This window comes from Hemicordylus capensis, chromosome 5 (assembly GCF_027244095.1).
Source record: "Hemicordylus capensis ecotype Gifberg chromosome 5, rHemCap1.1.pri, whole genome shotgun sequence".
Lineage (NCBI taxonomy): Eukaryota > Metazoa > Chordata > Lepidosauria > Squamata > Cordylidae > Hemicordylus > Hemicordylus capensis.
In genome coordinates this window covers 35,623,802-35,638,309 of record NC_069661.1, presented here as the reverse complement: position 1 = coordinate 35,638,309, position 14,508 = coordinate 35,623,802, and the positions used below count along the sequence as shown (strand labels likewise).

Below are 14,508 nucleotides of genomic sequence, written 5' to 3'. Positions count from 1 at the left end.
TCGGGGAGGTAGCTGGGGGCAGGGGGCCATGTTTGCCCCTTTCTCCGGTGGCCCCTCGGAGTGAGGGAGATAATGATGAAAATGGGGAGGGGTGGAGCAGGCCCTCAGGAGCTGGGGGTGCCAGGTTCTTTGAACCCCTTTGCTCAATTATAGCTACACTGAGCTGCATATTAGAGAGAGGAAGATCTGCTTCTAAGCGCCCCCCCCCCCCCCAGGAGGACATCGGTTCCTGAAAAGCCGAGTGTGCGACGGAACGGAGATCCGCAACCTATAGTCGAGACGAAATGTGTGGACTGAAGCCCCTTTGCGGCGGATTCCATTCAGGCACCTGGCTGGGAATAGATGCGGTGCAGTCTATGATGTCAACTCAGAGGTACCTCCGGTCGCAGTGTGACATTCCAAAGGGCCAGCCCTGGTTGTCTGCTGCAACGGAAGCAGTACATGGACGAGTTTTGCGTGGCACTTGCAAGACTAACAGATTGAGTGCGGCTGGCATATGCCTTCCCCGGGAGAGATCGTCAAATGCACCAAGTAATACTTGGTAGATGCAGAGGAGGGGGAGAGAGAGAGAGATGTGGCGAGCCAAAGAGGTTGCCGGTTCGAATCCGCACCGGTCTGTTTCCCAGACTTTGAGAAACACCTATATAGGGCAGCAGCGATATAGGAAGGTGCTGAAAGGCATCATCTCATACTGCGTGGGAGATGGCAATAGTAAACCCCTCCTGTATTCTACCAAAGACCACCACAGGGCTCTGTGGTCGCCAGGAGTCAACACAGACTCAATGGCACACACTTTACCTTTATAATGCAAATAAAGAAGGCTGCAATCTTATGCACATTTACCTGAAACAGTAAGTCCTTGCGCAGAAAGAAAGGCATTTACTTCTGAGAAAACACGCATAAGAGGAATGGGCTATAAAGGCCAGGAAACATGAGGTCTTTGCCATTTCTATGCAACATTTCTATGCATGAGGTTTGTGCCATTTCTTCGATAATAATTGTGCTACTGCCATTGATTGATTGCCACTCAGCTTATCTTGTATGCATCTGAGTGTTGCATAAATGTTACAAGTTTTATCTCTTGCATTTGGCAGTATTTTGGCGCCACTTACATTTTGATTCTGTATAACCATGCTGACTGGTCTAGTTTGATATGGTCTGGTCTGGTCTGTCGATGTAGGTAAGCATGCATGCTTCTGTCTATGGATAGTTAACACTTCATGCATCTAATGGAATGGGATCTGATCCATTAAAATTTAAATTCCACAATAAATCTGTAGTCTTTCAAGTGCCACAAGACTCAAATGTCAACGTAACTGGGAACAGCAGTTTTCTAGTGAATTCAGTGCCACTAGAACATGTTTGGGATCAATCCCGGTGAGAACTAATCAGTGGATGTGTGCTTGTGTGTATGTGTGACGGACGAAAGAGAAAGTTAAAGCCGTGCACGATACTTACAAAGACATATTTAGGGCACATTTTAAAAGCTCGAGTTTCTTGCAGGGGTGCAGACAGAGGGAAAGCTTGCGGAGGAACCACGCACCTAAATTTTTTAGGGGGAGCGGAAAGACACTTGGGGAGAGAACATATTTGCTGAGGGACAGAAACGCACCTTAGGGGAACCTTCTCCGGTGCTAAGGGAGGACCTGCGCCCCTGTTGTGTAGAACGTTCGCAAACCTTCGGAGTTGCATAGAAATCTGGGTGCGGGCTGGGAAATGTGTGCACAGTGCACATGTCTTGCTGATAGGACTTCCCCTTGGATGAGGGTTTCATTTTTAAAAGAGAAGGTTCGCCCTTCTGGAAGCCATCTCATCTGCCCTCTAACCCAAAACCTAGTCTGAAGACGCAAGGGAAGAGGAAGTGTGGATGAGGGCACGGCGCTCTGCACACGCTCGGAGGCACGGTCTTCGCGACACGGCCTTTGGGCCTCGAAAACCGGTGCCGGGGGGATTCCATCCTGGCCTCCACTTGTCTCCCAGCTCGGAGGGATCTGGGGAGGGGGAGGAGGGTGGGACGGGGAGGAGACGTGGGGAGTGGGCGAGGGAATGAGTCAGCTTCCCTCCCTGTCACTCCGCGGCTTTGGGGGGCGGAGGCAAAGAGAACTCCGCCGGGGGACGCTATAAAACGCGAAGGGGGCAGAAGGAGAGAGAGGCTGCGGGGACAGCCGAGCGACGGGCGGAGCAGAAGGTAGATTCAGCCTGGCTGCGTCTCCCGGGCTGGGCGCTCAGTCCTCCGTCCGGCTCTCTCGCCTGCTTTCCGTCGGGATGTCCGGGACCAGCTAAGTTGAAGGGAAGGAGGCGATCGCGTCCCCTTTCCAGCAGCTGCAGCAAGGAGAGAGCGAGCGAGCGAGCGAGCGAGCGCTGATTGCTTTCCAGGTCAGCCCTTCCTCGGAGTGGATCTGGTTTGAGTTTCCCCCTCTGGCTGCTCCTGCAGCAGGAGGCGGAGTAGGCAGCCAAGGGCCGATCGCGGGCTGCCTCCCGCTCCCTCTGAAGCCCCAGCAGAGCTCCGCGGGTGGGGAGGCTCCCTCCCGGGCGCAGCAGCCGCCGCCTTCCGCCCGGAGCAGCTCGCCCGGCTGTCTCCTTTCTCCAGGGACCGGCTCTCCTGCCAAAAGGGGGCGAATCCAAGATGCCAGCCGGGAGACTTTGATTCGCATCCTTGCGCTCTTTCGGGGGGCTTTTCTTTCCCGTGTTTTAAATCCACCAGCATCCGCGCTTTTAAAACACCGCCACAATTGGTCTTTGCAGACACGAGCGCACCCACGCCGCAGACTCGGGGAGAACGAAGCCAGACGCAGCCTCCCTTCCTGGGAAGAGGGGAGATAACCATGCGGAGCTGGACTCGCTTCTCCGCGCGCCCTCTCCTCTTCCTAGCCGCGGTCCTCCTCGCGGAGAGCTCCCAGCTGGACGGCGCGAAGATGAACTCCATCAAGTCCACCCTCGTGGGCGAGGCTCCGACGCAGGCCACCAACCGCTCGACCACTTTCCCCCAAGGACTGGCTCTGGGCAGCAGCAAGAAGGGCAAGATCGTAGGCCCGGTGGGCAAAGGGCTGAAGCATTACCACCGGCAAGGCGAGGTAGGACACTTTTCTTTCTTCCTTCTTCCAGTTTTCCTGTCATCCTTCCTTTCCCATCACACCCTCACACCCCTCTTTTACGTGCCACTGAGGCGAGGTATTGTATATTTGTGGATGTGTAAAGATTTCTCAGGAAACCATCTTTGGGGAAAGATATGTTTTGCCTTGCAGGATCAGTCCCATCTGGGCCACCATTCCGTTCACAGCAGCTGCCAACCAGATGCCTCTGGGGGCTGGCATGACCGAGGCAGCCAAATCCTGCAGTTTGCCCCCACCTTCTTGCAGTCAGGGGTATACTGCTTCTTCATATGAAGGCTCTTTCTTTCTGGCATCTCCCTTGCCAGCAATAAGAAGCCGCTCAGGTGGTAACAAAATGGGAACAATGAATGCCAGACCTGTATGCAGTCCATAGTGGGGGGGCCATTCATTTTACACAGCAGCCATAAGTGGCTACAGCAGAATGATCCGTTGCTATCACCTTGCTGTTTGTTGTTCAGGGTGAGTGCTTGCAATTGGCAGAGAAAGCGCAACAATGCACATTTCAGAATGGAACCACAATAGAGGCAGCAAATTAGAAGCTCGGGAGTGGAAAGGGGCCATGAAGTGCAACTCTGACGGATGGCAGGTCATAGCTAGGAGTTAGTTCCAAGCAAGCCTATGAGCTTAAACACAATGGCCAACATCCTGAGGAAAATTACTCACAGTAGTCCCATTGAAATTAAAAGGAGATGGACTTCCATCTAGATGTGCCTAGGATCCAGGCATCCATGTGTTTCTGGTTGCTGGATCAGCTGTTGCTCTCCCAGGTGAGGATAAGAGTAGCAACACTCAATCTTAGATTAGGGAGCAGCAGCAACTGGGGAACCCCAGGGCCAAATCCAGCTCCATGGACGGCACAGCCTGCGTCCTCCCCCAGTTGTCAATCCAGAGGCAAGGAGAGGTGAAGCATGATGGCAGAAGGAGTAAGGCTGTAGAAACAGGAGTTAGTGCTAACCACTTTGAAGGCTGCAGAGGAGCTCACACTGTCCAGCCCCCCATATAAAACTTGTAGCTGACCAGGATCTTCTGTCTAAAACATAGGATGCAGGGGCGTTTGTTTAGAACTTAAAAGCAGCCGTGGAGAGATGGGGAACTGGATCTAGGCAGCAGTACTGGGAGAGAGCGCATTTAACCCTTTCCCTCTTCCCTGTCATTTCCCCAGTCAAATCCTCTATCCCCCCACAGCAGCTGAGATATACAGTTATTTGTCTTCCACTCCCAGCAGGGCTATAACTGCAGCTTCAGATGAGAGTTCATTGGGGGAAACAGCAGAGGAGGGAAAGATTAAATAGCTGTCCTTCAGTATATAGTTGCCTGATCTTATTCCCCATCTTCCCAGTTGCTTTAAAGGGTTTTTAAAAAAATGTTTTTAAAGTTTCTTAAGTTGACAGGGATCTCCTGCATTTTGTCTGTTTTGACCTTTATATGTTCACTGAGATTTTGCTGAGATTTTCTCAGCTCATAGCCTGGGTGGCCATGATGGCCCTAAAGACTGAGAAGGGTAACTGAAGAGCCAGTGATTGGGTGGTAATCCATCCAGTTTACTTGCTAAGAATGCTTCCTTCCCTCTTCCCCTTCTGGCTACCCAGGGGTTGATTAGGAACACAGCATCTTTATTTAAGTTATCTTTTGTTTGTATTCTCCTTCCACTTGGGCTTGAATTCCATAAGAAATAAAGGGTGTCAAAAAGTATGCATGGTTCCCCTGAAGGAGAAAAATGCGTGGTTGATTGTCTTTGCCTTAGACAGCTTTAGTCCCTTGAGATACAGCAGTTTGATAGGTGAGTTGAATTGCTAAAATCCACGGAAGTGGTTCAAATGAATTGCTAAGATTCAGTCAGCCCTGGAAGGGACTCCAAAGGTATCCCTAACAGGCATCTTTCAAATGGGAGCTCGAATCTGTGAAGTTATTCCACTGGCTGACATATTTCACAAGAGCTTCTTAATATGAGGAAGTGGATTTGTTATGAAACTTGTATTTTTCCCAAGGGTGGGGGAAATGTAACATTTGGGAGGGAAAATGCACAGATTCATTGTTTGACTTTTAAACTCTTTCCCTTTTCCATTAATTTTGCACCCATCCATTAGACAAAGGGATTTTTCTAGCAGAGATTTAACAGCAGATGCATATTTTAATAAGATGCTACGCACAACATACTGTCATTTCAGAGCCTGAACACTTCCAGAAGTCTTAGATTTGAAATTGATACTAAGTAGAGCTGACACTCCTTAGGGGAATTGTAGGGATAGTTATTGGGGTGGGGGAAGAGCAACAGTATTTTTGACCCCTTAAGGACAGTGACAAACAATGTTAGGCTAAAATGACGTGTGACTACTCTGTACTAGTCAATGAAATGTGCGTTATGCTGGCTACTGAGTCTTCTTCTCTGGTGGGTAGGGTAGTGAAATAGGTAATGGAAAAATATTTCAGCGCCTCATCCCCATCTTGATCTTGCCCCAATAATATATGGCATACTGATGGGATTTTTCTGTGACACCCCAGAAGGTACAAGAGACAATGCATTAAAGCGGGGAGGGGGGTCCTTATATTATCACAACTTCATCAGTTCTTCCCTCCCTTTGTCTGCTTCTCCCATTTCCATGCCTTGCCCCATGCTGCCCCATGTGGTTGGAACTGTTTCATTCTTGTACACATTAAAATGACATTGTGAACATATGAAGCTGCCTTATATGGAATCACTCTGTCTGGGTCCATATTGCCTACACCAACTGGCAGCAGTTTCCCAGGGTTTCAGACAGTGTCCTTCCCAGGCCAGCAGGGTCGGAACCTGGGGCCTTCTTCATGCAGAGTATGTATTCTTCTGCTGTGCTACACTCAGCTCCATTCCCTGTATGTTGCCTTATAAGCAATTCAGCCCATCTTGCTTAATATTGTCTACTCAGATCGGCAGTAGCAGAGGTCTTTTCTCGCCCCATTACCCAAGATACTATGATAAAAATACGATGAATATGTATATACCGCTTTCCAACAAAAGTTCCCAAAGCAGTTTACAAATAAATAAATAATTGAATGAATGAATGAATGAATAAGGTTCCCTGTCCCCAAAGTGCTCACAATCTAAAAAAGAAACATAAGATAGACACCAGAAATAGCCACTGGAGGGATGCTGTGCTGGGGATGGATAGGGCCCGCCTATCCTTAGGGCCTGCTCTCTGCCTGCTAGCTAAAGAGAATCATCACTTTTAAAAAGTGACTCTTTGCTCAGTTAGCAAGGGTTTACTATCCAAAATGTCTACCTGAAAGTCCTTTTTCTTCTTTCAAGTTCTTCCCCAAGAACCACTTTTAAGCAAAGCCTTTCCTGACATTTCATCCTAGTCCTTCCTTACTGCTTCCTTCGCTATTCTCAACACTGAGGTATTTAGTGTTCATTATTTGTTGGCCGATTTCTGTCTCCCATCCCTTGTCATACTAATGTAGACCATAAGCCCTCTGAGCATGAGGCACATGACTTGTATGTTACGTCCATTGCTTACGCAACATTGACATCAAATAAATATCAGATGGCAGTAGCAGACATAACAGAAATAGCGGTGGCAGCCACTCTTAACATGTTAGTATCTGTAAACCCGCCATTGGTTATCACTGGAAAAGATCAGATCTAAGTTCCAGAAGTGAAATAGATTAGATGAGCATCCACATGGATTCCTGCAACAGTACTTGAAACACTCTCATGCTGTTAAAATGACAAGAGTCTTTCCTTCAAGGGATAATGCAAGAATATCTTTATTTTTGGAAGCCTCTTTTTAAATGTAGAATTGCGAAGTGCGATCCTTTTGTGACAATGCTCATACAGTACTCCTGTTGAAGGCATCAGCCCTTAGTTACTGAAGCCGTGGGTCTAGTCAAAGAAATGCTACTTGGATCAGTAACATGGTTTGGGACTTCACTCAAGGGATACAAATCTTAAACAAATTGGGATTGAATCTCCCTCTAACTTATATGAATTGGGGCCAGTTTATACATTCTGCCAAAACAAAAGGTAATGCTGTATCTTCACAGCAGAGTACTGCACAGGCTTCAGAACCATCTGTTTGAATGCTACCACATCTAAACAAACCTTCTTGTACATACAAAATCAATATGTCAGGAGGAAAAGGTTCAGATCTGCCTTCTCCCAAGCATTATATTTTTCTGTGTGCAGAAAGTTTGGATGAGGGGAAGGAAGTTTTCAGATATTCATCTGCAGCTGAAATAGTGCAATTCTCAAAAAAGAGAAAAGAACCCCGTTACTGTTTGTTCCCGCTGAATGTATTTTGTAGTTCTTCCAGCAGGGATGCAGTATCAGGGTCAGTTGGGGGCCCAATATATCCTTGTTGGCTCAGTGGGGAAATGCTTGACTAACAAGCAGAAAGTTGCTGGTTTGAATCCCTGCTGGTACTATAGCAGGCAGCAGCGATATAGGAAGATGCTGAACAGCATCATCTCATACAATGCAGGAGGAGGCAATGGTAAACCCCTCCTGTATTCTACCAAAAGAAAACCACAGGGCTCTGGGGCGGGGGCAGGAGTCAAAATCAACTTGACGGCACACTTTACCTTTACCTATCTCTTGTTAACATGAAATCAGTGGGACTTATTTCCTGGAAATAACCATTTTAAGGACTGGAAGCAAAGCACTTTCCCGGAGGGACCCATGGGAAGAAGGGCATCAGTGTGGGGAACTTGATTATATGGGAAACCCATAGTCACATATAGAATTATGGGCAATCGGTCCTAAAGTACATTCTGGAGTTTACAGTAAATAGGACGGTATCCAGTATGTTTAGGATTGCAGAGCAAGTAAGTGGATGTTCTTTAGTCATTACTTCTGTTCTCACTTGAAATTAAGATGGTTTAATGCTTCTGCAGAGTCTACCCTCTATTCTCTGCTGAAAGTTTAAATGTGACATTCATGGCTTCAAAGCTGCCGCCTTTATGAATTATAGTTTCATATATCCCAAATAATTAGCACATAGCATTTTAATAATTTTGTTTTAAGGAGACCTTTATTAGATTAGTAGTTCTCCTTGACTTGCTTAGACTATAAAACATTGTTTTGAGGAACACAAGAACATGTTTGTTAAAAGAACAAGGCTTTTTGTTTTGACTATTTTCTTTATTTTTCTTCTTAGCCCTTTGCTTTGTGTTTTTGTAGCATTTTATGGCATTTTATTCATTTGGAAGATGTATGGTTTTTAAGACAAGTGCCTCCTTTTCAGTGAGAAAATGACTTTTGGATAAAAGTTAGAGTCCCAGTGCCCAGTACAAATTGAATAAAGCTTTGTTTGCTATTAGAAAGCTACAAAAAGTGAGCCCATTGTAGATTAATGGAGTGTAGTTGGAATGATTCCGGTCCATGCATTAAAAATGAATCCAGTCGGCACAAAAGCATAATATACAATGTGTGCTGGGTTGGGCTGATGAATCAATTTGCTTCCGAAACACTTTGTAAGTACTGTACTACTTAGGGTGTGTCGAGACCAGCAGTTTTTCTTGTGATCTACTGATAATTCTCATGAGGTCTACAATACATGAGCTGTCACAATTTGCACTCTTGCTCCATGTCTCTGTGTGGGCTGTTTCACACATTATGCAGCAACAATCTTGGATTTCCCATGGAGTGTACACATCACAGGGAACACAGCCAGTTTTGGCTCTCTGATGAGCATATCTGTATAATCTGAGCATTTTCAAATGCCTATAATGTATGCATATGACATACACCAAATGCACTGGGATATGTATAGGTGCACAGATGCGTACAAAGATGGTGCTTATTTTTTTGCTTAAACAAAAGAACCCACAAGCTTGGGAGAAGCAAATGCATATGTACAGGAAATGCACAAAGATTAGGATGTGGATAGTGACAGCTTGATTCTGTGCAGAGTTAGGTGTGTCTAACTTTGTGTGGACTATGAGAGTCAGAAGTGAAAGGAAACCCTACAGAAGTGCTGACCCATATGCAAATCCAATCAGAGTAACAAGAAACTCCTTGAGAGGAACAATGAATCCCTTGAGGGTTTCTACACTTATTTTGTCAGATTCCCTTCAATCAGTGAGTCAAATATTTTTATTGCATCTCTCAAAGGTCATCACAATTTCCTCTGGGAGAAAGCTGGATTCTTCGCACACAGAAGTAAAAAATATTTTTAAAAGGGCTAGAAGCATACATTCGTCACAGAAACAAGGAACAACATTATCCTTATTTCTAAGGCTTTCAGCAGCTTTAGCAATCAGAGCTGCCCTATACACGTCTACACCTATAAGAAGAAAACACCTTTTCTAGGCTTCTGTAAAGTATAATAATTTGGTTGTAAAGCCATAAATAAAGATTTCTCTTAGCTCTTTATGTACATTAGGCTGTGAAATAGATACTCTCCAGAATCTTTATCACATCTTGTCAACAAATATATAGGTGGTTGTTCTGCAGAGTGTTCCAGCGTGGTGTAGTGGTTAGAGTGCTGAACTAGGACCGGGGAGACCCGAGTTCAAATCCCCATTCAGCCTTGAAACTAGATGGGTGACTCTGGGCCAGTCACTTCTCTCTCAGCCTAACCTACTTCACAGGGTTGTTGTGAAAGAGAAACTCAAGTATGTAGTACACCGCTCTGGGCGCCTTGGAGGAAGAGCGGGATATAAATGTAATCATCATCATCATCATCATCATCATCATCATCTAAGAATGCTGAAGGCATATGAAATCTCATGAGATTCTCTCATGAAACATTCCTTAAAGGATGGGTAGGGAAGTTCTAATAAGTAACTCTTCAAGCAATGTTAAGTCTTGTAATGATGGTATAATTGCATCAATGTTTTCAATTTTTGCCAGGATTCCCTTTTCAGGGATTCAAGCACACGGTTCAAATCCATGCTGGTATGTTTCCCAGACTATAGGAAACACCTAAACCTAAATAGCCCTCCCCCTGCCCCCACAGCTGCTGTTAGGTATCTAAGAAGCTGCCTTATGGTCAGACCACTGGTTCATCTAGCTCAGTATAGACAGTCTACACAGACTAGCAGTGGCTGTCCAGGGTTTTAGACAAGGGTCTTTTCCAGGCCCTGAAAATGCCAGGGATTGAACCTGGAGCCTTCTGCATGCAAAACATATGCTATGACAATATTGCACCTCTTTCCCCCTTCTGGCTAATTTGGTGGCTGGCAATTTTAATCAGATAAATGGCATGACGGAAAGGGTTAAAACTCCACTTCCCCCAGCAGAGTGGCCTCACAGCAAACCCTCCTGGGGCTTTTGCACACAGCAGGCTTTACTGTGAGTTTATGTATGTATGTATGTATTAAATTTATACCCCACTCAAACTTACGTCTCTGGGCAGCCAACAACAATTAAAACACATATAAAAGTTAAAACCGTTCAAGATATAACACATATAAAAGTTAAAACAATACAATAATTTAACAACCATAAAATTAAACAAACAGTATTTTTTTTAAAAAAATTAAAAACCCGAGAAAGCTTGGGTAAAAAAAAGGGGGGTGGTGGTTTCCAAATGTTTTTTAGAAATAGCCAGAGATGGGGCAGATCGTAACCTTATAGGGAGGCGTTATTGCAAACTCGAAGTTGTCCAAAAACCCGACACAAATAGTGCATTTTTAAACCCTGGATATTTTATTTTATTTTATTTATTTATTTATCTATTTTTATATTTATATCCCGCTTTTCCTCCAAGGAGCCCAGAGCAGTATACTACATACTTGAGTTTCTCTTTCACAACAACCCTGTGAAGTAGGTTAGGCTGAGAGAGAAGTGACTGACCCAAGGTCACCCATCTCGTTTCAAGGCTGAATGGGGATTTGAACTTGGGTCTCCCCGGTCCTAGTTCAGCACTCTAACCACTACACCATGCTGGATATAAATCAGGCTACACACTTAATGCGCAGTGAAAAACCCAAATTGTGTGTGAACTGCTCCCCAATAACTAACAGGGACTTTGGGATAAATCTGGCGGATATGTGAACATACCCCCTCCATTCTGGAGCAGATGTGAATTAAAGGGCTTTAAAAGCCCCATGTGAAGAACTTCCTGGTGGTGGCTTTTAACCAAAGAAAAAGATCTCCCACAACATATGTAGCTGTGTCCCTTTGTGTACGCAAAATCACTATGTCAAAGTGACAAGGAATATTTCAGCAAAGAGTTCTCTGGCACCTTAAACACTGACAAACATTTGTAGCTTAATGTTCCATGTATCCTATAAAGTGGGCTGTCATCCATGATAGTTTACGGAACAATAAATGTGTTATCCTTTAAAGTCCTACAGAGCCTTTTGTGGTTTGTGCTCTAATGGCTGAATATGGCTGCCCTCTGTGGAAGGAATATTTTGGTTCCTCTTTCATTGATTCAAAATGCGTTATTGGAATTTTCCTCCAGCTTAACAGCAAAGAGCAAAAGAGATTATAGACTAGGCCAGCCAAATCCTTGCTCTCTCTTTGTGCCTTCTCTCACTCAGTTCAGACTATTCTTCTTCTATCCACTTTATAGAGAAGCATATTAAAGTGTTAAATGCATAAGCTAGAGATAATAGAGACAAGGATACAAGGATAAGTAGTATGTTGCTCAATAAGAGCCCAGTTCTGCTGTGTCCAAGTTCTAACCCCTGCTAACTTGGCAAGGAGGCACCTTTTGACGTGGTGATTCTCTTTTATTTAGCAGGGGGAGAGTAACTGGCCCTCTCCACCCCCAGCACAGTATCTCCAGTGACTGTTGCTGGTGTCTATCTTATTTATTTATTTTTAGATTGTGAGCCCAGCGGGTACAGGGATCCATCTTATTTATTTATTATTTCTCTGTGTAAACCGCCCTGAGCCATTTTTGGAAGGGCAGTATTGAAATCGAATGAGCGAATGAATGAATGAATGAAATTTTATCAGTCACATACAGAACATACCCAGTACACCTTAGTACAATTATCAATGAGTTTCTTTGACCCAAGTCTACTTACATGTCACACTTACTGACAGTGGTGATTAAGGGAGAGGCAAAGTAGGCACTTGCCTAAAGTGGCAAAATTTGAGAAGCGGCAAACTTTGCCTTGGTTTAAAGCTCAAAGGGGGGACTTTCCCCTCACCACTACGTCCACTACCAAATCTTTGGCTGCTTACAGGCAGCAAAAGGCTTAATCTGCCTCTGCTTACTCACCTAGAAGTCCTGCTCTTAATTCCTGACATACTTTATCTGTGGTGAGGGAAATGCATTCTACACATGATCAGAGGAATGTTTATTAGTTCCAATTCTGGTATTCAAAGCAGGTTCTGGGGCTCAAGCCTTACAAACGATGGTTCAGTGTAAACCCTAGTGACATAGTGGTGGTGGATCCATATCTCTCTGGTCTGCTTTATGGTAGTTTACACCCATCCAGTTACTGTTATTAAGTGTGGCTAATCATTCTCTGCACTGCAGCTCTCTGGTGACAGGAGGGCTGTGGTTCCACAAGGAGCCTTCCATGTTCCTGCGCTGAAGACTTCTTGTGCAGACAGTGGAGCAAGCAGAGAGAGGGAGGGGGAGGAGGACACTTGGAGATGTATTTAAACAAGTGGAAAGGGGTTTTGGAGGCAGAGGAGAGATGCGAAACTCCCTCCCTCCCTCCTCTATGCCCAGTTTCTGCAGAAGAAGCCTTCAGCAAAAGGACAATGAAGGCTTCTTGTGAACCCACAGTCCTCTTTCCATCACCAGAGGGCTGAGGAGAACGTCAGCCAATATTTATATGCCCCCTTTCAGCAGAAAAGTTCCCAAAGCTGTTTACATAGAAAAGGAATTAGAAGATGGTCAAAATGTTCCCTGTCCCAAGAAGGCTAATTAAATCTTAAAAGAAACACAAAGGAGACACCAGCCGTAGCCGCTGGCAGAATGCTGTGCTAGAGTTAAACGGCCCAGTTGGTCTCTCTCTAATCAATATAAGAGAGCCACCACTTTAAATTGCAATGTGCGGGGTGGTTGTTTATTGGTTGACTAGAACACATCTCTTCTCCCACACAAACTTGCCCACCATTTTGAGATTTTCATCTGAGACCCTTCTCCAGAAAGCAATGTCTTTGGAAGCTAGGTTAGGTAGCTGGGCTGCCAAAGAGAGGGCTTTTTTTCCTATGGTGGTGCTCAAATTATATAACTCCTTTCCTGCACATGCTCACCTGGCCAGGTGCCAGGAGAAATCTGGCCTGTGCGCTTATGCCTATAATGGCTTTTAGTGCTATTGACATTCCCTTTCCTGCTTTTACCTGCTAATCCCTCTATTTTACCTGTTTTTATTTTGCATGATGGATGTGTGTTTGCTGTATGTTAGTGTCTTATACGTGAGCCACCTTGAGGCCATTCGGTGAGAGTTGGGATAAAAATGGCATACATAAATATGCGTAATACTGAGCTCATATGGATTTTGTATGTGTAACTGTGGTGAGGCACACATCCCCAGCTACCATTAAATTCTGGGCACAAAGAGATTGCCATCCATCTGGCTTGCTTGGTTTGCAATGGCTTGGCATTCACAGTGCTGCTTCATTTCTGATCTTGAGCAGAGTTGCCAAGATGCTGATCAGGTGCTGTTATTCCCATCACTTCTGGGGAAAGTTTTACCAGCTGTTTGTCATGCGGCTATTAAAGGTACAGGAGTCAATGAATGTGTGTGTGTGTGTGTGTGTGTGTGTGTGTGTGTGTGTGTGTATATATATATATATATATATATATATAGAGAGAGAGAGAGAGAGAGAGAGAGAGAGAGTCAGAAGCCTCCTTGGGGTCTCTGGGATGAAAGATGGCCTAAAACAGGGGTCCCCAACCTGGTTTTAAAATGGCTTTTTAACCAGAAGGATCCTCTTGAAATTATAGTATTTTTTTCCAAAGGGGTCCTTGCCACAGCAGCTGCAACAAATTGCAAGTGAACTTTAGTCTCAGTTTGCTCTTTTATGTTCAAAAGGATGAGTGACCAAGTTGGGAGAGTGGTTCCCTAACCTGGGTTCCTCCAGATGTTGATGAACTATAACTCCCAGCATCCCTACTTATCATTTTTTTGTGGCTGGGGATGCTGGGAGTTATAGTTCAGCAACATCTGGAGTACCACAGGTTGGGAGACCCTGGCCTAAATTTGCAATAAATAAATAAACTGAGATGATGGGATCTCTTAGGACTGTTTGAAAGATGGTTCCTGAAAGTGGTAGCTCCTTTTGTTACTTCTTGTTTATAGGTAGTGGTGATGTAACCCGTAGGGGAAGAATCTTAAACCTGGGTCTCCAGATTGTTGTTGGACTGCCACTCCCCTCAGCCATAATGGCTGAGGCCATTGTGGCTGGAGATGATGGGAACTGTAGGCCCAACAACATCTGGGGACTCAGGTTTGAGAATCCCTGCTGTAAATAATGAAATTTGGGGGCTGTGCATGGTCAGAA

At 45.1% G+C, this 14,508-nt stretch overlaps 1 protein-coding gene across 1 annotated transcript in view; it reads left to right on the top strand.

Annotated features, from left to right (window-relative positions):
• Positions 1-284: 284 nt before the first annotated feature.
• DKK2 (dickkopf WNT signaling pathway inhibitor 2) overlaps positions 285-14,508 on the top strand; it is a 93,397-nt gene continuing 79,173 nt past the window's right edge. Inside the window, exons 1-2 of the mRNA XM_053253360.1 lie at positions 285-531; positions 2,410-3,074. Of these exons, the coding sequence (XP_053109335.1) occupies positions 285-531; positions 2,410-3,074 (912 nt within the window). The remainder of the gene's footprint in view (positions 532-2,409; positions 3,075-14,508) is intronic.